The sequence below is a fragment of the Nelusetta ayraudi genome, unplaced genomic scaffold (genome assembly GCF_046127955.1).
Source record: "Nelusetta ayraudi isolate G7.1 ecotype Tasmania unplaced genomic scaffold, CSIRO-AGI_Nayr_v1 ptg000019l, whole genome shotgun sequence".
Taxonomy (NCBI): Eukaryota; Metazoa; Chordata; class Actinopteri; order Tetraodontiformes; family Monacanthidae; genus Nelusetta; species Nelusetta ayraudi.
Genome location: NW_027466069.1, coordinates 6,899,006 through 6,920,000, shown reverse-complemented (window position 1 = coordinate 6,920,000; position 20,995 = coordinate 6,899,006). Strand labels below are relative to the sequence as shown.

General features: G+C 47.8%; 1 protein-coding gene across 4 annotated transcripts; it reads right to left on the bottom strand.

Moving 5' to 3' along the window:
* Nucleotides 1-3,406: 3,406 nt before the first annotated feature.
* Nucleotides 3,407-20,711, bottom strand: LOC142888422 (protein FAM110A). Of its 4 annotated transcripts, none has more exons than XM_076026687.1 (3): nucleotides 20,556-20,711; nucleotides 7,099-7,510; nucleotides 3,407-6,714 (listed from the first exon to the last, which is right to left on the bottom strand). In XM_076026687.1, the coding sequence occupies exon 3, from the start codon at nucleotides 6,702-6,704 to the stop codon at nucleotides 5,313-5,315; it is 1,392 nt and encodes a 463-aa protein (XP_075882802.1). In that variant the 5' UTR covers nucleotides 6,705-6,714; nucleotides 7,099-7,510; nucleotides 20,556-20,711; the 3' UTR covers nucleotides 3,407-5,312. The 4 variants fall into 4 exon arrangements, with proteins under 4 accessions (XP_075882802.1, XP_075882800.1, XP_075882803.1 ...); XM_076026685.1 differs by lacking the exon at nucleotides 20,556-20,711 and adding an exon at nucleotides 13,615-13,751; XM_076026688.1 differs by lacking the exons at nucleotides 7,099-7,510; nucleotides 20,556-20,711 and adding an exon at nucleotides 13,615-13,727.
* Nucleotides 20,712-20,995: the final 284 nt, after the last annotated feature.

Here is a 20,995-nt window from a genome sequence, read left to right as displayed (position 1 = left end):
GTCCCGTAAAAAGGTTTGTCTTAAAAATCATTCCATTGATGAGAAACTGGGTCTGGAAACTTTTGTCTGCCTTTTTTTCTCTGGTGCTGGTTGATCTGAGTTTGGACCTCTCCAGGGTTTTCCAGGTTGCTGTGATTTCAAAAGACGGCGTGACGGGAACACAAGCTGGTGAAACATGAAATTTTCCACAAATGTGAGTCGTTTTGTGCCTGTCACGGCACCATTTATTTTCAATAAAGTCAGAGGATGAAATGTCAAACATTCGGAGGAGAAAGTCATTATTTTCTGTTTCAACACTCAGTGATTTGTGGAGCCAAGAGTCTCTCTGGCAGAACAACGCGGCACTTCATAAGCAAAATGAATTATTGACAAGTTCCCTCAGCAGCTCAGCAGGTCTTAACATGGTCCCAGGTGTGTGTGCGTGTGTGTGTGTGTGTGTGTGTGTGTGTGTGTGTGTGTGTGTGTGTGTATGCACGTGCGCGTGTGGAAGGAAACACATTTGAGTGCATAAGTGTTTCGAAATGTCTGCCTTCCACCTTAAGTCATCCAAGTCAAAAGTTAAGTTCACTCCATTCATGTACATCTTAATCATACACACACACACAGTCAGTGCACCAACCTTGCACAATGCAGACACGCACTCATATCTCATTGTGGTGTAATCCAGAAAGAGTCATCGTGACCAAAAACATTCAACTAAAATAACACAACACGTTAAATGTTGTTGACCTTGACGTTGACATCGACATCCACGGCTGCAAGCGTTAAAACATCAGGAAACACAAACCGCTTGGGCGCCATTATTTTGAAAAAGCATCTTGACATGTTGTAAACAGTCAGATGGTCGAGATATCGGGTCAAAATGTTCTCAAATCCCGTCTGAATAGTCTTAGCTGGGTGGTAAATGACTGGACCAATTAGCATCTTCTGATGGGGAAAGGGCGGAGCTACTGTCCCCCCAGGGGGTTGAGCTGGGATAGAAACAGGGACACACTCTCTAGTCAAACATGGTGGAACGTTGATGGAACAAGCGTTGTTCCGACACCAATAAGAAGGCGCACGAGATCACCAACGGGCCCCGCTGGTTGTGAAGAAACACGATTGGTCAAAGCTGTCAGGTGGGCCGCCCAGGGGCCCACGAGGAGCGTGAAAATTCCAGGCGGCAGATTCCACCGGCTGACGGACGGACGAGCAGATGAACAGATAGAGGGAGACCCAAAGATGAATGTGGAGAGATAAGGGAAGCAATAACACATTAAGCCAACACAGACAACCCAGTTTTGTTTTCCCACAGGAGGCTCACACATACGCACGCACACACACACACACACACACACACACAACTATAGTCAAAAACACGGAGATCCCATCTGCCCTCGCCGCCTTAATCAGCTTATCACTCTGTGCCAGCGCTGTTCAGAGGGTCTGTATCAAGCTCTGACATACATTAGTGCCAGCGCAGGGATCAAGCAATACACCGGTCCCAACAAACACAACACACTGCTGCACACATATCCATCAAAGAAAATGGTGTGTGTGTGTGTGTGTGTGTGTGTGTGTGTGTGTGTGTGTGTCGGACGGTAGGGGGAGGCCAGGGGTTCCTCTGCATGTAAGCACCATAAAAATCATTAAAACACACACAGAGACACATGTTTCCCGTTGGGGGACTCAGCGTTCGGACCAACAACACAAACAAGGCTGAGACACGCAACAGAACACGCATATGCCTATATAAACTGTGAGTGTGTGTGTGAAGCAAAAGCCCAGCTGATCTCTCAGTGAATATGGACATATGGCGGGCCGCTGGTGGGAGAGAGGAGGACGTTTACCGTAGCCGTGTTTTCCCTCCTCTGTCCACAGCAGGCAGAGAGATCTTATCCTCGTAGGACATGTGTTTGTTTCACCCCCCGAAGCTTAAGCGTTTAGCCCTTTAGATTGTTCGCGTTGGGGGTTTTTGCAGAGGTGTCGCGGTTACGTAACGAGATGTCGCGGGACGACGAAAAGAAAAGGAACAGCCGGAATGAGTAATCTGTTACGCAACTTCCACGGATCGGCGAGGTGAAACGCTTCGATCACGGCATGACACAAGTGAGTCCTTTACAAAACTGACCGTCCGCTGCAGGGGGACAAGGGATGCTGATTGACAACTACTCAGGATTGGCTAGGAACCTTCCTCCTGTGGCTCTGCCAACGAGATTGTCCCTTGACTAGGTATCTGATACCACCTTCTTGTTTAAAGCAATTCGCCAATTTTTAAATAAAGTTTCCAAAAACTGTGGTCCGTGGTTGTCAGGGACTGTGGATGAAAATTAGGTTGGATGCATTGTTCATATCATAATTATTGTCCCTCTCAAATGAACACAAATTAATAAATACAATAAATCAAATGCAGTTCTTCGCCTTTGGAAGTAAAAAACCAGGCAACACCAAGACCACTGGTGTTAACTTCTCCAACCTCCATGTCCACTGAAGTTTCCTCAGACATGTTGGTTTGGTTTCTACATCCCACGCAAATCCTCTCTCGCATCCAGAATCTTTATACACTGCTGTGATCTCTACCGCTGCCTCTCCACTCTGTGCTACAGACTGTTTATCAAAGCGGTCCAGAACACTAGTTGGCCACTGTCACCGCAGCCCGGCCCTGGTCAGCAATATTTATCTCAATAACATTTAGCGCAATAACAGCCTGTTTACACTCGGACCACACCTCCCCCAAGGCTGATCATGCTTCTTAAGGTGAAAAAAAGACACACTGTAAATCAAAGTTTGGGATGTGAAGGAGTTTGTGCACGCACATGGTCATGAGGTGAAGTCCAGAACATGGAAAACATCAACAACAGCCATTTGATGGGGGGGAGCTCATCAGCGGAGGGCGTTTCTGCTCGGACACCAAGCAAGGCTTTGGAGTGATCACAAACAGCTGGATAGTGTAACCACGGTGATGTCATCGAGGTTTCACCTCTGACTGCGCCCAACAAACCAGAGGCTGCCACACACAAAGCCACGGCGGCACAGTGTCAGACAGATGGTGTTTTCCAGCCTCGAAAGATTGTGAAGTTCAAAGGACGGTGCAAATATCGGGCGGATCCGGCAAATCAAATCTTTAGGATCGCCCTGATATAACATCGTCATAGCCAATGATGAGGCACCAAATCTTTAGGATCGCCCTGATATCACATCGTCATACCCATTTGTGTAGCATCAAATATTTAGGATCACCCCGACATCACAATGTCAGACAGAAGTCCGACAAAAGGTTTCACCTGTGGTTTCATGCCTAAACTAGCCGCGGTAATGAAAATGAGAAGTCGAGAGCAGAACACCTGCACGGAGAAACTGTTCTCAGCGGTGAGATGATACCAGGAGGGTCTGATGAGGAAGTGAAGGAAAACAGTCAACAAGGACATGGTTTCACATTTTCTTTTATTATCAACTGTTAAGAATATACCATGGTAAAGCATTTTGGACCCTTCCCTTGAAAACCCTTTGGGCACCCAGCAGCGGATCTAACAGCACAACTCCCACTGGAGGTCCAATAAATACAAGAGCATCGCTCCACTTTCTGAAGGTGCAGCTTTGCCGGAAAATATGTGTCTTCTGTCGTACTTGCATTATTAATTTCTTCTTTTTTACTGCCGCTATTGAAGTCAGTAAGACGGGATTGCACTCGATAGAAAAGGTTTGGATTTACTACATAAAAATTGTCCAATATCAAAATATACATTACGTTACATTTTCCTAATGAATATTGGTCTGTTTAATTATTTTTTTTGCCAAGATGCCAAAAGAACATCTTCCTGAGACACACAAAAAAAAAAAAGACAGTTGATCATCCGCTGGTTTACAGTCAAGATTTTTACACATCCACTCGTTTTTTTGTTTTTTTTTACCTCAGACGCCAAAACAACATCTTCACGCCACACCCGCTTCACCATCCATCCACCAGTGACATCATCCCTGATCATATGACTCGCCCGCTCCTCCGTGCAGAGGCACGTGCAGTAAACTGATTTCGTCTCACACAGCGACGGTGGAGCCGAACACCACGTCGTGCACTGGGGACTGTGTTTTTTTCAGATGCAGACGCGCGGCTGGACAGAAGGTGTTCTCGCAACTTAAGACACAGGAACCGTAAAGAAGGAAACTAATGCAGGACCAGTTAGACCAGTGGAACATATACCGACAACTCATGCAGTGCTCCGAGGCTTTTTTTGTGTTTCTTATGCCGACTGACTTCCATGACCAATTGAAAGTGTGTATATCATACAGCTTAGCATTTTGTGAAGGGGAGTAAGCCAAACACAGTGACAATCTTCAGGGTACATGGTTCCTAGTTCCTGTGGTCAAACCAAAAAGAAATAAAACAGTTCCTCAAGTAGCTCGTAACACCTGCAATATACCGACGTTCCTGTCGTGCGAAAACACCTCGTTATGGCCTGAACACCGTCTACAGCTGCAGCCGTATTTATTGCCATTGACCCGAATGTCTGTCTGTAACGTGAAGTGCGAGAATAACGTGCGTCGTGTGTGCGCTTTTGATGCAGAGACAAAACCCCAAATAACTGGAAAACAAAACAAAACATTTCACTCGCATGCTGACAGGTTCTTTTTGTTTGTTTTTTTTGTATAATAACAGTCTTACAGCCAACGATACAAGAGTTGTGTTATGGCGCTTCTTCTTTTTTTTTATATATATATGTATATATATATATATGTATATGTATATATATATATATATATATATATATATATATATATATATATATATATATGTATACACACACATATATATATATGTATATGCATGACATTTCACAGTATCAACGTGGTTCTCTTCATGGCTTCATCAGTCACCAAGTAGTGTCAGAGCTTCCTGCAGGTTGGAGCCAAGTTCCCGTTTGGCTTTGTGCTGCGCAGATCTCTGCCACACTCACGCACTCGCACACAAATACACACTCGGGACAAGTACCTTTGAACGAGGAACCACATACCACACCTTCTGGCTTCATGCTCGACGACATTATTCACGACGGGTTATTATTGCTTTCGAATACCAATATTGTTAAAGAAAAGTGAAGGGAGAGGGGGAGGGGAAATTATCCATCGCGTATTTTTAGGAAGAAGTCCTGGTTTAAAAAAAACAAACAAAAAAAAAAAAAACAAGACCAATGTGCAATCTCAAGAACAAGTGTGAGTTTTCACAGGAACCAGTCCGACCAACTACTGGATTATCCTTAAATGTGACGTAAGGCAGCAGAAGACGAACACGTCCCGTCTTTCAGACAAAAACACAGTTTGACTTCCTCCTCGGTCTATACGTTAGAAACGGCATTGTTGATGTCGCGCGCCTGCCGTATGCCGTACAGCCACTTGATGACGCGAGCGTTCCTCTCAATGACGGAGATGCCGTACGGGACGCGCTCGTTGGCCGCCGCCCGCTCGTCCTCGCGCTCGTCCTCGAACTCGTCCTCGCGCGCTCGCTCGGCCTCCGAGCTGGGCGTGCTGACGCTGCGCATCTTGGAGATGGACACGATGTCCGAGTTGGCCCGGGTGAAGTGCTCCACCCCGCCCATGACCTCCACCTCCTCCGGGTCCAGGCCACAGTAGTTGAAGAAGCGCTCCACGTCGGCCGTGGCGCGAGAGTACCGGTCGCTCAGGTCCGACTTGGAGCGGTGCAGCGTGGGGTGTTTGCGGGACGAGCCCTTGGAGCTGGCGTTGGATATCCGGGTGAAGGCCGGAGAGGCCGGCGGAATCATGCCCGCCCGGACGAGCAGCGGACTCGGGGGCACGTAGGCCGGCGGAGGGGGCGGGGTTTGCGAGGAGGCGCTGTTGACCTGCAGGTGATTCTGAGGAGGCGGCGGCGGCGGGCCCTGGGGGTGCGGGACCTGGCCCTGGGCGGTCTGCCTGGGCCGGAGGGGCGGCCGCATCGGCGTCCGCTGCGGCTTCCGCATCTCGGCCAGCGGCCGAACGTCCACCCGGCGCACCGTCACCGAGTTGGGGGAGCTGTAGGGCGCCGGGACCCCGATGCGGGGCGCTCGGGCCGGGACCGGGGGAGGCCGCCTGGCGGGCTCCGCCGCAGGCGACTGAAGGTTGGCGTTGAGCGGCGAGGAGTTGCTGGACGAGGCGGAGGAGGAGTTGGCCTGGTTCGACGCTTTGAGGTTGTCGAGCGGCCGGTTGCTCCTCTCCTGCTCCGCCGACAGGCTGCTGCCGATGCTCTTGGCCCCCGACGACGGCGACGACGACGAGGGCGAGGTGGAGGAGGAGCAGTGGGAGGACGTGGTCGTGGGTCCGTCGCAGACGTCGTTGATGAGGTTGTTCAGAATGTCCAAGTTGAGGGCCGGCCCTCTCCGCCTGAAGAGTCCCTCTCGACCTCCCCCGTTCTCCACGTCGGCGGGACATCGGGGGACCTTGCGGGCAGTGGGGGTGTTGATTTGGCACTGGAGCATCATGCCCGGGGGGAGCAGGGGCTTGCGGATGATTGGCGGTTTGATGGGCGCCTGCCGGGTGAGGGCCACCTGCTGGCTCTTCACGTATTTAGCCTTGTCGGCTTCCAGGCGTTCCACGGCGCTCAGTTTACGAGCGCCCGGCTCCGCCTGTCGACGGAAGTAGTCGGGACCCTTGTTGAGGATCCTGAAGGGCATCGCCGAGGTGTAGGCCACGGCGGCCAGGCGGCCGTCCGAGGGCCGCAGCGTTTCCACCGGCATCCTGGTGGCGCTGACGGGAGGGAAAGGAGAGAATCGGTCAAAGATAAATTAAAGAACCGCTACTCTCCCAAATCAAAGCCCTCGCAAGGAAAATACATGAGCTGCGTTGACGAGCCGAGGGTACGAGGTGAGTCACGTGCATGTGGGTTTGTGTTAATGTGGCAGAAAGTGACTCATGAGAGCCGCCGCATTTAAAGTTTAACGGAGGAGGTGACAGAAGGAGCGCCGGCCAAAAACCGGAGCTTTAATGGTCAGCGAACATCTTTTTTAGTTCCCGCAAGTCCGCTAAGCTTTGGGGAGAGGAGCTCTTTTGTACTCTTTTCTCTCCGCTCTCCTCCTCCCCCACCTCCCTTCAGCTGCACTCCCCCCCCCCACCCGGCTTCAACTTCCTTACCGGTCGCTGGGCTGCTGCTGCTGCTGCTGCTGCTCTCACTTTTTCGTCTTCTTTCTTTCTCCTCCGTCGCCTCTTGCTGTTTTTTTTTTTATCCTTTTACCAACAAGCCCAGGCTCAGTGAAAGGCTGCTTGTGGGAAAGGGTCAGTTGGGGTCAAATTCCACATCGGGCCCTGGACAAACCACCTCCGATGGCTAAGCGGCAGCCCAGGAGGGGGTTCAGGCTGAGGATCGGGGTCACCGGTCAGCCGCCGAGCAGGAAAAGACAACTCTCGCCCCGAGAGGAAGGTCCTGTGCGATCCGACAACCTTTCGGTCTCCGCTCCAGGGTCCTGGTCCGGGTTTGGTTTCACGGTTGTCTGGGGTTCTGATCCAGCGCCAGTATCTACTAAATCAGCTCCGGATCGTTGCACTCCTGGAGAGGGTCACAAGAGACACGGGGAGCCCCGGGTCAGATAACACTGGAAGTCTCCATTCTCTGGTTAACAAAAGCATCCACACACACACACACACACACCGGTGTAGACACACACACACACACACACACTCACACACACATTCACACTGTGCCGGCTGTCAGACTCGGACTCTCGCTCTCTCTCTCTCTCTCTCTCTGTGTTCAACACTGAAATGGAGCAGACGGGACGGCCTTTAATACCGCCGTCTGGCTCCTCCCAGCTGGGCCAATCACAAGTCAAGCCGGGAGCGTCAGAGGGGCACAGGGGGCGGAGTCCAGAGGCAGGAGGCGCGCTGGCATTGGTCCGCCTCAAAAAGGGGGGTTCTGAGCAATCGAGCCCCCTCCCCCCCCAGCCCCGTCTCAGCACAACAAAACAGCGAGGCAGGGTCTTCATTCAAATGAAAATTCTTTGAAAGGGAGCTGGGGGGTGGCGGGAGGGGCGGGAGGGTGTGGGAGGGGCATAACAGCTGCAATATTTTACATTGACTTGCATCAAGCGCAGGGGGGGCTACAAAAACAGCGTGAAAAGAGTGAAAGCGCACAAACGGACGCACAACTTGTGCTCGTCCTCAGCCTTTTGTCTTCGCGGCAACCGGCACCGAGACAAAGTTGTGTGTCAGCAGGCAGACGCACAACGCAGGCAACAATGGAGGGTCTGAGCATCTCATCAGAAACATCTTCATTCCAGCGTTTCGCCGCCGGAGCGTCAATCGCCGGCAACGATTGGAAATTTGTTAATTCAGATTAAATATATATATATATATATATATATATATATATATATATATATATTTTTTTTTTTTTTTTTATTTAACCACCCTAAGTTAAACATTTTCAGTTATTTTGCTCCCATGTTTTCTCACTTTGCAGAAGAACAGCTGCTTCATATCATTAACCACAGTTCACTCCCGATTACATCACACCAGTGCGGGGGGCCCGTTTCTCCTCCTAGCCACCTTCACCTTCACTCAATCCATCCACACATTTTTTAATTAGTCTTTTTATAGCCGCCTTCCTGCCCGTCTCCCTCAAACATGTGACCCCCCCCCCCCCTTCCTCGCTCATCCCTTACACGGCCGACCAGCAGCTATGAGAGAGAGCAAAAGTAACCATGACAGCTTAGGCATACACAGACGTAGACTGGCTTTCAGGAACTAAGAGAGGTTCAAAAACACCAGCACACACACACACACACACACACACACACACACACACACACACACACACACACACACACACACACACACACACACACACACACACACACACACACACACACACACACACACACACACACACACACACACACACACACACACACTTCTTGCTTTCATCTCGGCCATGTGACAAACCAAAGAGAGTCTAAAATAGTGCAGCTTAAATTACAGACGCATTTGCATCACAGGGAGAGAAAAAACAACAGAGAAACAGCAAAGCCGCTGGGGGCCTCGAGACAGAACATGAAAATATTATAATGGGAAATTACGTACTGTTGCTCGCCATCAAACCAGGACCTTAAATGTGTCATCAGGAAAATTGTATGCCGATTGTATACCAAAGTAAGTGAATGTGGAGTTAGTATTGTGCAAAATAGGTGTAAACTTGTAGTTTTTTTTTACATGTGAGAAAAATGGTCGCGTTTAAAAAAAAAAAAAAGAAAAAAAAAAGAGTAAAAGCTCAGAGTTGCACCGTGGGACATGGAAAACCAGTCACATGATGAAAACACCAACCGCTATAGGTAATTACAGCGTGCACGTGCCCATTCATGGGAACACACGCAAAGACAGGAGTCGTCAGTCTGCTGCAGAGAAACGACAGAAACAGTCAAACCCAAAAGGCCCGAAATAAGTCGCCATGTGCTCATCGGGTTCCTCCACAGCGGCATTTTCCATAATGTGCCGCAACCTCAAGGCACGATGTGATCGCTCCTAACGTGGACCGGTCTGGGAATCACGGGCTGCATCTTCCAGCCACCACTTTAAAATGCCAGGATATGAGAACTGCTTCAGAGCCGTGCAGATGTTACAGTTTCACATCCAGAGGAATCCAAGCGCTCGACGCTCTAACACTCCTAACCCTTACAATTGCAGACGCGGGCGGTAGAAAATGAGCTGCGCTCATGTGCATGCGATCCGCCCGGGTTGTTCCCACTCCTGAAAACAGCAGCCATTATCATTAATGGCCTCACGGTCCAGAGTTAGGCGGCAACAAGGTGTCGTCGTACCGACAACAGCCTGCAAACAAGGTGCGAATTGGTCCAAGCGCGCCTGGAAGGTGCACACAAGAGTGTGTAAATGTCGTAGGAAAAGACAAACACCACTACTCTGCCTTGTTTTTGTTTTTTTTTTCTTGTCCGCTTCTCCTCTGATGGCTGATGTCTCCACCAGCGCCGACCGCAGCAACAGACCACGGAATGATATTTCTATTATGACATGGAAACTCTTCTGGTTCTGATTATTCTCAAAGCACGGCCGGGACTCTGCCGCATCGCCTTCGCATTTTGAGCGACTGCGTTATTGAGCCACGACACGGCCTCTGATGTCTGCTGGGTGTCAGAGTGGGTTATTTTGTGGGGCCGGAGCAGTGGTACTGCAGGAGGATATCAAGAGAAAAGAGACAGGACGATAACAAAGTGTTTTTGGATTTCCCAGCATCAGCAATGTGTGGCTGAGGAAGCTCCGTCGGAAAAGGGGAGACGACTTTTTACCACAGCTGACTGTGGCCGCAGACCAACCAGCGAGCTGCAGGCTAATTATAGGCTGGAGCTTCACGACTGGGAGCAATTTTACATTTTCTAGAACCAAAGTCACTGAGTTGTTGCCAAACAGAAATATGCACAGAAATCAATTTGGTTGAGGAAAGTGCAGAGATTTCATGTTCGTTGTAAGGTCCAAACACTGGAGCGCGCGCACACACACGTGTTTGCGTGTGTCTGTGTATGTTCTGTGACGCCAGCCAGCTTGTCATATCACACTGGCCTTGGTTTTTGCGAACATTGGCCCCAGTTTGTGTCGAGACAACAGTGACTTACAGAGCCAGACACACAGTGAAGAATTTCTCCTTCATAAACACAAAGAATTAAGCAGTTTCGGTCAACGCCACCTGGTTAAACTGTAATCTCACTACACTAGATGGGAGAGTCCTCTGATGAGTCAGTCAAGGTGATTTCACAGGTTTGGAGCTCACTGGAGGGACGAGCAGGGCGCAGTGACGCATTCTCGACAGGAAACGTGTGTGGACGACAGCAAAACAAAGACGCTCAGCTGGACTGTTTTCCTCTGACTGTGTGTCCTTGTGTCACTGCGACTATTTCTGGCCACTTGGACTGGGTCCTGTTGCCATGTAGCCTTCCTTGTCGTCCAATTATCCAAATTCTCATCTCAAGTCTTGCAAGACTCTCATTACAAGCACTCTAACGGAAACAAAGTGGACGCAGGACAAGCTAGCAGCTCTGTGATGATGTATCTTAATGCAAATAAAAGCATGCTGAGAGAAAAGAAATCCTTTGGCAGAATTTGCATTCACCAATGCAGAGATGAAATGACACAATTGGATCAGCTGTTATTTTCACTTCTTGTTGACAGGCTGGTATTGACTTCAAGCTTAGCTTCTTCCTCATTCATGTTGGGGGTAAATTGCAGTTTAACCAGATGAAAAATGGACGCCATTCACCAAGTTTATGAGCGACAAACCGAAGCCCTGAGCCCACACCCCGGGGCTTCAGTTTTTTTAGTCAATACAAGTAGAGTTCAAAAGGTTATCAGCCACTCCCCCTCAGGCCTGATTTGGGGGAACTCCAATGGCAACTAATGAGGAGAGAGAGAGAGACAGCAGCAAAGCTCAGGGGACATCGCCCCTATTGCCTAGGCCTGAGCCCAGAGAGGTGTTCAGCTATCCTACTCAAAACATTTCTTGGCCGGGTGGAGAATTTGTCTGACATGCATGAATGAAGTGTCTGGATTGCAGGGTTATGCAATACACTCGCTCCAGGGGTCCAGTCTACCGCAAAAAAACAGCCATTCAACCATAAGCAGACAGTTATTATAGCATCTCACTTCATCTCTTCATACCCCTCTCTCGCTCCAGCCATCCGTGGGCCTGCCCATTAAAACCCCTCCTCTCACACCCCTACGGATCATTGTCTGAGGCCCCAGGACATACCCCGGCCCAAATACTCCCAAGGGTGAGATGAGGTGGGATCCTTTCACATTTGTACATGTAAAGCTGTGCATCCAAAAATGTCAACATTCGCCTTTCTTTGACGAGAGGTCCAAAGGCAATCAATAGAGAGCAGGTGGCCGAGTCTCTCAGGGACAAGCGAGTCCACGGACCTTGCTTTCACTTTCCTTCTCGGGCGACGCCAAGACAAAATTAACAAATAATGGTGCGCAACCTCCCAATCCTTTAAAATCCAATCAGCAGTTCACAATGGAACCAGAAGTAGCATTTTCAAAGCCTCGAGAGAATTGTCCAATCGTTGCACGCATGCATTAATCTGTAGGTTCCCGTTCCTCGCGAACACAATGGATAAAGTGAATATCATTTTAGTTTGAGTGCAGGACAACTTATGCACCACTCAACTTAATGCCACTTAACATACTTGAATGTCACAGCAACCTAAAAGCTGTAAAAAAGAAAGAAAAAAAAGAAGGCTGTAAACAAGTAAAGAAAGTCTAATATGCAGGAATGGTCTCCTCCACTAACTACAACTACTGGCATATCATGAGTAGAACCATCTATTAACATCACTATACCATCTTCTGTAGGTTTGTGCACCTCTAATTATGCGTTACTGGACCTATAATACTTACATCACAACTTCTCATTATAGAGGAAGCCGCCCTGGGTTTGGGGGATTGATTCTTCTATTATAACAGTTTTGTTTTCACAAGAAGCAAATTCTGTGAATTGAGGAGGTTTTAAGTACACTTCTCTGAAACATTTGTCAACCTTTTTCATACTTGCGGGTATAAACATTTGAATAAAACCAAGGTAAATGTGGAGGCAGACGACAAAAAAAGATTATTACTATTATTATTTGCCTTAAATAGATCAAACTAGTGGGCGTTCCTCACAGTTCTTGAATTCATAGTGAGCGGATGATATTAGAACGACGCACACGCAGCCTTCAGCTTGATGAAGACATTTTAATGACGCACAGGCAAAAGAAGGACACCCCGACACACGCACACACACACACATACGCACACAAACGCGCGACTGGTGCGTTAGTGGTCACTGTGGAGTCGCCTCGATGGCTAGGCCTCAGTGTTGGCTTGGATACAGAGCGTGTTTCACTCACTTACTCACAACCCTGGATGCACTCACATGTACAAACACAGACCCCCCCCCCCCCCCCAACCCACACAAACACACACAACTCATTCTCCAACTATTAACCCCTCACAGTCTGTTTACCTCCCCATCGATGGCAAGCGTGGCTAAAAGTCCAAAGAGCAGCAACATAAACGTGCCTGTGTTTGTATGAGGCCCGAGACAGTTTCTTCGGCATGCAAACCAAACGTGCAGATATTTTTGCAAAGCAGGAAGTGGAGCGAAGAGACAGGGGAGCTCGTGAAACTGTCAGATCTCCGACCTAAAGTAGTCACTTTGTGAGATTAAACCCCCACAGCAGGTCGAGCACGATAACATTTTAAAATGAAAATGACAAAATGAACGGGGAACTTGTTGCTAGCTGGCCGTGCAGCTTCTCTCTATGACACAGGAGGAAAATAGTTGTGGGCCAGAGCTGCCAAATGTTTGAAACGAGATCAGTATTTTTAGACCTGGCATTCCACTGCAGGGATGGAGAATGAGAGTATTTTAGTTGCTCAATGAGGTATTGAAAAGGGGTGCTTTCTCTATCGCCATTAGTATTTTTTAGCTGGAGCATCATCATTGTGACATCATTTCAAGACCGCAGATTACATGCATTCGCATTTTGACATTTTCAACTTTAAACAAAAGGATCACTAAGAGACTAAAATCAAACACTACCCACTACAAGTCCAAACACTCCACCCTCTGTCTAAACGTTGTAAGTAAGAGAGAAGTTCACTTACATGATGCATTCAAGTCGACAGTCAGGAAGAGCAGAGAGCCGAGAGGTGGGCTGGCGCTCTGAGTGTGCCGGCACTGTGTGCGCTTCTGTGAGTCAAGTGAACACTAACCTGAGCGTCGTCTTGCTATTTGCACTCACACGCTTCCCTCCTCCCACTTCTGCTGAGACAGACTCCGCCCCCCTCCTTACACACAGGGAGGGAACTTCACAAAGCAGGAAGCGGCAGCCTGTTTCCTCGCACTCACGTGATCTTCCCGGCACTTTGACAATACTGTGTTTAATGCAGCTTCCAATGGAAATGACAGCTACACTCATAATGCAGGAGGTGGGAGCTGTGAGTCACTTTCTGGATTTGGGATCACATGGAAAGTAGAAATGCACTTGATTCTTGAGAGTTGTTCTAAAATGATTCACTTTTTTTCAGTTAACAGGATTGCAAGATTATTGCAGCCTTAGACTACAAAGTAAAAAAAAAAAAAAAAAAAAGGGTTTTGTTGCAAAAAAAGTGAAAAATGTAAGCCGAGACAAGAAATTTCGACCCGTTTTGACTTTGTGCTCAGGTAAACATGTGGAAAAAAAAACAAAAAAAAAAAGTTTTGTTAGTGGTGTTTGCCTACCAGCATCTTAATTCACTGTGGTCGATATTACGTACTCTGAGAAAGTCGGACAGGGGATGTGGGACAACAGACAGCTGGTAATCTAACAAAAATGAATATCATTATGGAGGAGGTGTGGTTGAGGATATCCTGTTATTAGGGCCTGGAAAACAGCGCTTCAGAGGACGCTTCAACCACCAGATTAACAAAAGGGTAAGTTCGGAATTCTGCTGTCGAACGCACACAAAAATATACGCTGGCTACATCCAGCCCCATGAGCACTTTACTTCCTGCACCAAGTGGCTTCTCCCCATACGGTCCAAACACTGCGGTACTTATTTAAAGTCAACAGCAGGGTGGGGTGAACCACACGGGCGCACGCGCACTTACACGTTAAAACCCACGGGCACACAATCCAGCGCACAGATTCTCGACTCCGACTAGAGCCCAGAAGCACACGTGCGGCGGTCAGTCCTTTCAGCGGGCAGCGGACTTCAAGTCAAGAGGGGAAGGGAAACTGCAGCAGCAGGAGTCCATGGTGTAGCACAACAAATGCTTCTGCTGGATCAACACCTTTAGCGCCTCCGTCAACACCATCAGTCACACTCCTCCCTTCCGTCAGTCCATCTCGGGCCCGTGCCTTGCAGATTATAGCACGTTTGTTTCTGCCCGTAAACATCGCGGCTCCCGTGCCTAGATCCGCTCCAAACCTCCTTCTGCCTTCGCGATAGTCTCCATTCTACTCCTCAAGTCCCTTAATACAGCTACCAAAGTGTTGGTGTCAGGAGAAGCACTTTCAGCTGAACACTTCCTGAGCCTCCGAGCAGGCCACCTGGCAAGGACGAGCGACGCACCTCCATGAGAACGCAAACCTTCTCCCACAGACGCAGAGGAGGCGAGTGGATTAAGAGCATTAGTGCGAGTGTGGTGCCTACTCATTTGGCCAAATGCTCTGATCCAGGATACACATGCAGACAATCATGAGTGCACCGTCATCCTCACTGGAGGTTCATCAAGTACACAAAAAAGCCCACATGCGCCACTAGCTCCATTCCCATTTGCCAGCTAAATATCGGGGCAGGGGCTCCTTCTGGGCACACCAAAAATCGTAAGCGCCTTCATTTGGCGCATACGCACACATTCCACGAACGCAGTTGGCGTAAGGGCTCGCATATCACATTGCTGCTCATATTTCACAGCAGCATGCCCAGGCAGGTCGTATCTCTGTCACCCTGCATCCTCTGCAGTTGAAGACAGCAAGCTGGAACCAAATCTCCCGAGGGCCATCACGCCAGGCTGACCCGGAACCACCGCGGGGACTTCTGTGTGAACTCTTTTAGAAATGTTCGGCTGGAACAACAGGTGCAGTTAGTACGGGCAGTTGCTGAAATGTCACGCCTTCAACGGCGTTAAAGTAGGTTACGAACCAACGGCAGTTGAAAACAAAATTGCCCGAGGGATTCCATATCAGGGTTGGTCAACACAACAACGTGCAACGTTTGGCGACATTCCCACTGCAAACGTGCGGCTCAAAGACTGAGTAAATATTTTTGACTGGCGCTGAGACTTTAAGCCCCTCTGGGCAACTTTCAACTTGTTTGACCGTCATCAAAAATTTGAATAATAAACTAGAACAGACATTCTTCCTTGAAGAAAAGTAGTGCGGGTAATCTACCTTCTCAATCTTTACAATTCAACCTCATCTAAACCATGAGGTTTAGATGACTACAAGACAATTTAGAAGATTACAAGACATCCTTGTAAAAGTAGTAGTACCTCGACAACAGTGAAACACCACATTTATGGTAATCACACAGCGGATGTAGCAACTGTGTAAGATTCAGTTGACAAAGCAACGTCCTAGTTCAGTCAGCAAAACGCTAGCTTTCTGCTGCAGCACCACAATTGAAAACTTGTTCCTGAACAATGCTCTTGGTTCATCCTCACTGCGGTGCGTTCACAAGGAATCACATCGTCAAGTGATCCCAGTGTGACACTGCAACAGGGACCTCTTTCCACTCGGACACGTAGAAAAGTGTTTGTTTGAGCTCACTTGATTAGTAGGTCAGTGGGCCTGGTGCAGAGTAAGGGGGAGGAGCAGGGCAAACAGTGGCGGGCATGTTGATAATAATAACCTACACCAAAAAAAAAAAACAACCCGCGGTGCTGAGCAAAGCCAAAGGCCAAGGCGTCTCACGTGCAGCGAGCTGGCACGGCTTTCTGCAAGTGGGCCGATGAAAGACAGGTGTGCACGTGGGCTCGTTTGTCTGGTGAGGGTGGGGCAAAGGATTGGCTAAGCACATGTGACAAAAACACAAGGGCAAACACACCCACGTACATGCGCGCACAAGCAGGCACTTTCACCAGCACACATGACGTGGGGGCGAAGCCACACATTAAGAAAGACTAATGAGCTTATGGGAAAAAACACACAAAACCCTTTCAACCAGACATCACACTTGTATTGCTGCCAGTGATTCAGCTTTGACAGCCCGACTTCCAGCTTCTGACCCAATTGTGACTGATGACTCAAATCTTTATTTGGATGGCAGGTTCAATAACAGTGCGACGTACCAAACCAGACCGAACAAGAAGCGCACATTCCCACACAAAGACAACAAAATCCCCGGTTATGTAGGTCAACAGCGACACCAACATGCACTTTGAAGACGGGAAAAATACGGAGGGCGGCTCGGTTGTCAACTGCAGTCAAACTGCTTGGATTGGGACCAGGACACTCTCTCTTTGCTACATCAAACGCCAGACAACATAAACTGGTTTGCATGTAAACCATCTCTAACGCGTGAGCTGCTGACCACCAGAGCACAGCACAATCACAGCCAGACACAAGCCTGTCAGGACAGGAAGTCACACTGACCTCATTCCTCCGGGGGAACTTGCACCAACCGGGAGCACCCGAGGGCCAATGGCAGAAGGGAAGCCGAGCCACATGACTCCCTTACTGTCTAGGATATTTGGGTTAGAGAGGACTTAACCTGACTGGGCACTCTAAGGAGGGAGGCATCACATCCCGACGGCCAAGATTTTAAGTTTGGTGAAACGTACAGCAAAAGGGAAGGTCGCGACTTGTACTGTGGATAATAAATGTAATCTACAGTAAGTCATGACATCTGTATATCAAGAAGTCGAAAAAAATGCCTTGAAAATGGCAAAAAGAAAAACCGATAAACACGGCACAAAAAACTGTGAAAAAGTCATGGATATATAACATTTAATGGAGACAACTATGCTCAAATAAACCTTCTTTAATCTGTAAATTTAGACTCTGGAATTTAGTTCAGAAAATCTCATTCTCAACACAGTTCTCTATGAGAATGCATGTTATATAATGATGCATATTTGACAGCGGCATGTAGGGTTTTGCAAATTTCCCGCAAAGGTTTGTTCCCCCCTCAAAAACTTTTTGCCTGCGTACGGTCTCGCGGCACACGTGCATTTGCATGTGTACGTTACTCAGGGGCACATGATAAGCAGATACCTACACGTGATGGCTCTGCATTAGTGTGCGTAGGGAATATGTTCCAACTCCCCCTTGAATCAAGTATCTTGCTGCAGCGTTGCATAATGCCAGGCCGTGTCTGTAGCGCTGCAAGTATGCGTCTGTGTGTTGTCTAAGAGCCAAGTGGAGCAGATTATTTAGCCCGCTGTGAGAAACGATGGCACCATAGGATGACCTCGTCATCTCACGGCGGTGCAGACAAGTGGCACCGGAGCTACGTCAGTGCGAAGACGGAGGCCAGACACAGATAGGAGGCAGAGCTGACGACGGCCAAACACAGTTCTCGTGTCAGAGGGGGTGCAGGAAGTGGAATATGGCAAGAGAGCAACACTTTGGCAGGGCTCCGATAGCGAGTGCGAGAAGCCAGGCCACACAGATCTGGAGTCGGTCCCTGTGGCACCGTGATGAGTGTGGGACCCGACTGTGGCACCATCCTACCCGGCACTCGGGCTAAACTCCCCGTTTCAGCCATCCTGGAAGGACGCCCAAAACAGGCCACAGTGATTCAGACAAAAATTTAATTGTACAAAATTCAATAATGGCCAAGTTTCTCCATCCCCAAACACACAACTAAAAAAAATGTGCTTTGTTGCTCTGCAAAAGCAATGTGGGGAATGAAACTACAGCAGGCCACAGCCAGTGGAACACAATCCCAACAAATGCCACAGTATGATTGGCTCAGGACATTGTGGCGGATGCCATGTATGTCTGGTAAGAGGAGAATGATATATTGCAGCTAATCGCAGGCTTGCCGTCATAGAGAAAACAAAAGAGCAGCAGCCGTAGCCTCAGCGGTTAGCTGCTCTATCATGCATGCATTACAGCGGGCTGATGTAACAGCTGTGATTAAATGACTGACTTGTTAATAACCCTTCTGTAATCTAGATCACATTGCGATAAAAAAAATGGAAAGGAAAGAAGGGCTTAAAAAACAAATGCCCAAACTTGAAGTTATTTGAATTCACATGTGGATGTTATACCACTAGGAAGTATTTACATTATTCTGCCAGCCAGCGCTGTGAAGCTGCTGATGTAGCTAATCCAGGCTCCAGAAATAGACAATAGGCTCCGCCGGCAGTTGAGCATAAATTAGCCAACATCTTCTAAATGCATTGTGTCAGCAGGAGCTTGTCTGGGTGTAAACGTACATCCCACACAGGACACCATTCTGGGCTGTGGCAGCAGTTAGCCTTCAACTCTGCCCACAAGTTTTTTTCCAGACACTTGCAAATCCATATTATTTAACCGGGTTTTGATGTTTTTCTCTGGTCTAAAACTCAAGGCCGTGGAGTCTCTGCAGACAATCTAAAAGACAGCTGTCACAGGCTAGTTCTCCGCTTCTGCACCCATCACAACGTGTTATTAATATCTTAAAAGATTTCAACTTTTCTCCATGGAGTTCAGATGGATTGAAGTGCAGTGTTTTTGTTTGTTTTGACGTTCACCAAGGGGTTTGACTGTTGATTAGACGAGTCAGACTGCAGGATGCACATTCCCAACCTGGGAATGATTAGGCATTGAGATTACAAGGTGTTGTGGCTGTTTTTGTTGCCCAAGGTGAACAAATTTTAGGAGCATTTGTAAGAATGAGACAATTATGTGGTCAACATACTGTGCAAGCCAGTTGTTTTCCTGCATATGTTTCACATTAAGGTAAAAACATATACAGGAAAGCATTTTTTTTTAAAAATCCCCATTAATGAACAGAATGACGCTAAATTAGAGAGTGCATCACCAAGCCGGACGCAAAAGGCGTCTTGCTCTGAAAGACTGAAAACTTTGTGTTTCTATATCTATAAAGCAATTCTTTAAAAAAAAACAAAAAAAAAAAACAGGAGGCACAAGCCATTTTGTAAACTTAGCACACATACTGTGAACTGAAAAGGTGGGGGGTAAGGAGGGGCTATCTGGAGATAATACCGCCACCTGCTGCATTGAAGTGTGTTGATACTAAAGAGTTGCAAAAAAAAAAAAAACAGAAGAGCTGTATCATTTGAAAGACACAGATGAATATGCTACAGAAAGGATATTTCTTGGAAGTTTACAAACTGGAACACATTTTTATGACATTGTTCATGGCCACATCATATTGTATTCAGTTAATACATTTCTAGCTGTCTCTTGGTAACTTGCGCAACAGCAATGATTACTGGAGTTATAAAAACACCAAATACCACAAACATGTCAAAAAGGAAAACATGGTCTCAAATAGACAATTAAAGCAAATACTTTTCTCATTATGTGCTCTTGTCATTAATTTCATCATGGCAACAACCAATGACATTTTTCTTTTAAATGTCATTACTACTTGCTTGAGGACCATTAAACCCTCGCCCCCAGCTTTTTTCCACGGTGACGATCTCATGCAAACACAAGAAAAGTGCTCCATCAAAAGCACTTTCTTGGCATCCATTTCCTCACTCGAAGGAGAAAGCGGCACAAACCTCTTAGTGAGAGTGTGTGTACTGTACATCAGCAGCCGAACACAGTGAAGTTACGTGGCCTTTAAACCACTAGACCACTCTCACATCCGCACTCGAGTACGTACGCTTCCTCTTTTTGTCAAAGGGCGATTATGTAACCCCAGTCCTTTGAATTCTCACCTGAGTGACCTTATCGGGCTGCTGTTTAAATAAATAATTAACACCAGGGAAATTGTCCTTAATGTTAGTTAGTTAGTTAGCATGGGCCGTTTTACTGACCGAGTTGAACATTTTAGCTGGCTAATGTTCGAGATGCTAACGTGCTTTTCTTTCAAAACACAGGTGCAACATCCTTCACGAAACGAGTACTTCACAGACAACAACGACAGAAAGGTGTACCAACCAGCTACGGAGGCTCCTCTCCCAGTGTGGGGCGATAAGAAAAATACATAAAATAAAATGAAAATAAAACAGTTAACTTCAATAATAACAACAACCGCGTAGTCTGACCGGAAAAAAAACTGACAGAGTCGTGTTGAAACATGAACGACGAGCTGGGTCCAGTTTCACTGAAACTTTCAATGTTGCCGCGGTAGAAACCACCTGACGTCCGGACGGCAGGGCGTCAAATGGCAGGCGCGCTTATTTCAACCGTCTGCTGACAATGATTTACTTTTATTGATTTGGAAAACACCCTCGCCTGATTCTATGTCATTTTACTTTGTCGGACGGACTAAATCGTTGTAACACCGCTATTTGATAGTCGGATAAAAGAGTCGGCGTCCCCCCCCCCGCCCCTGGAAGCGACCCCTCTGTGGTACGGTCGGGGTCTCCCCCCATTGG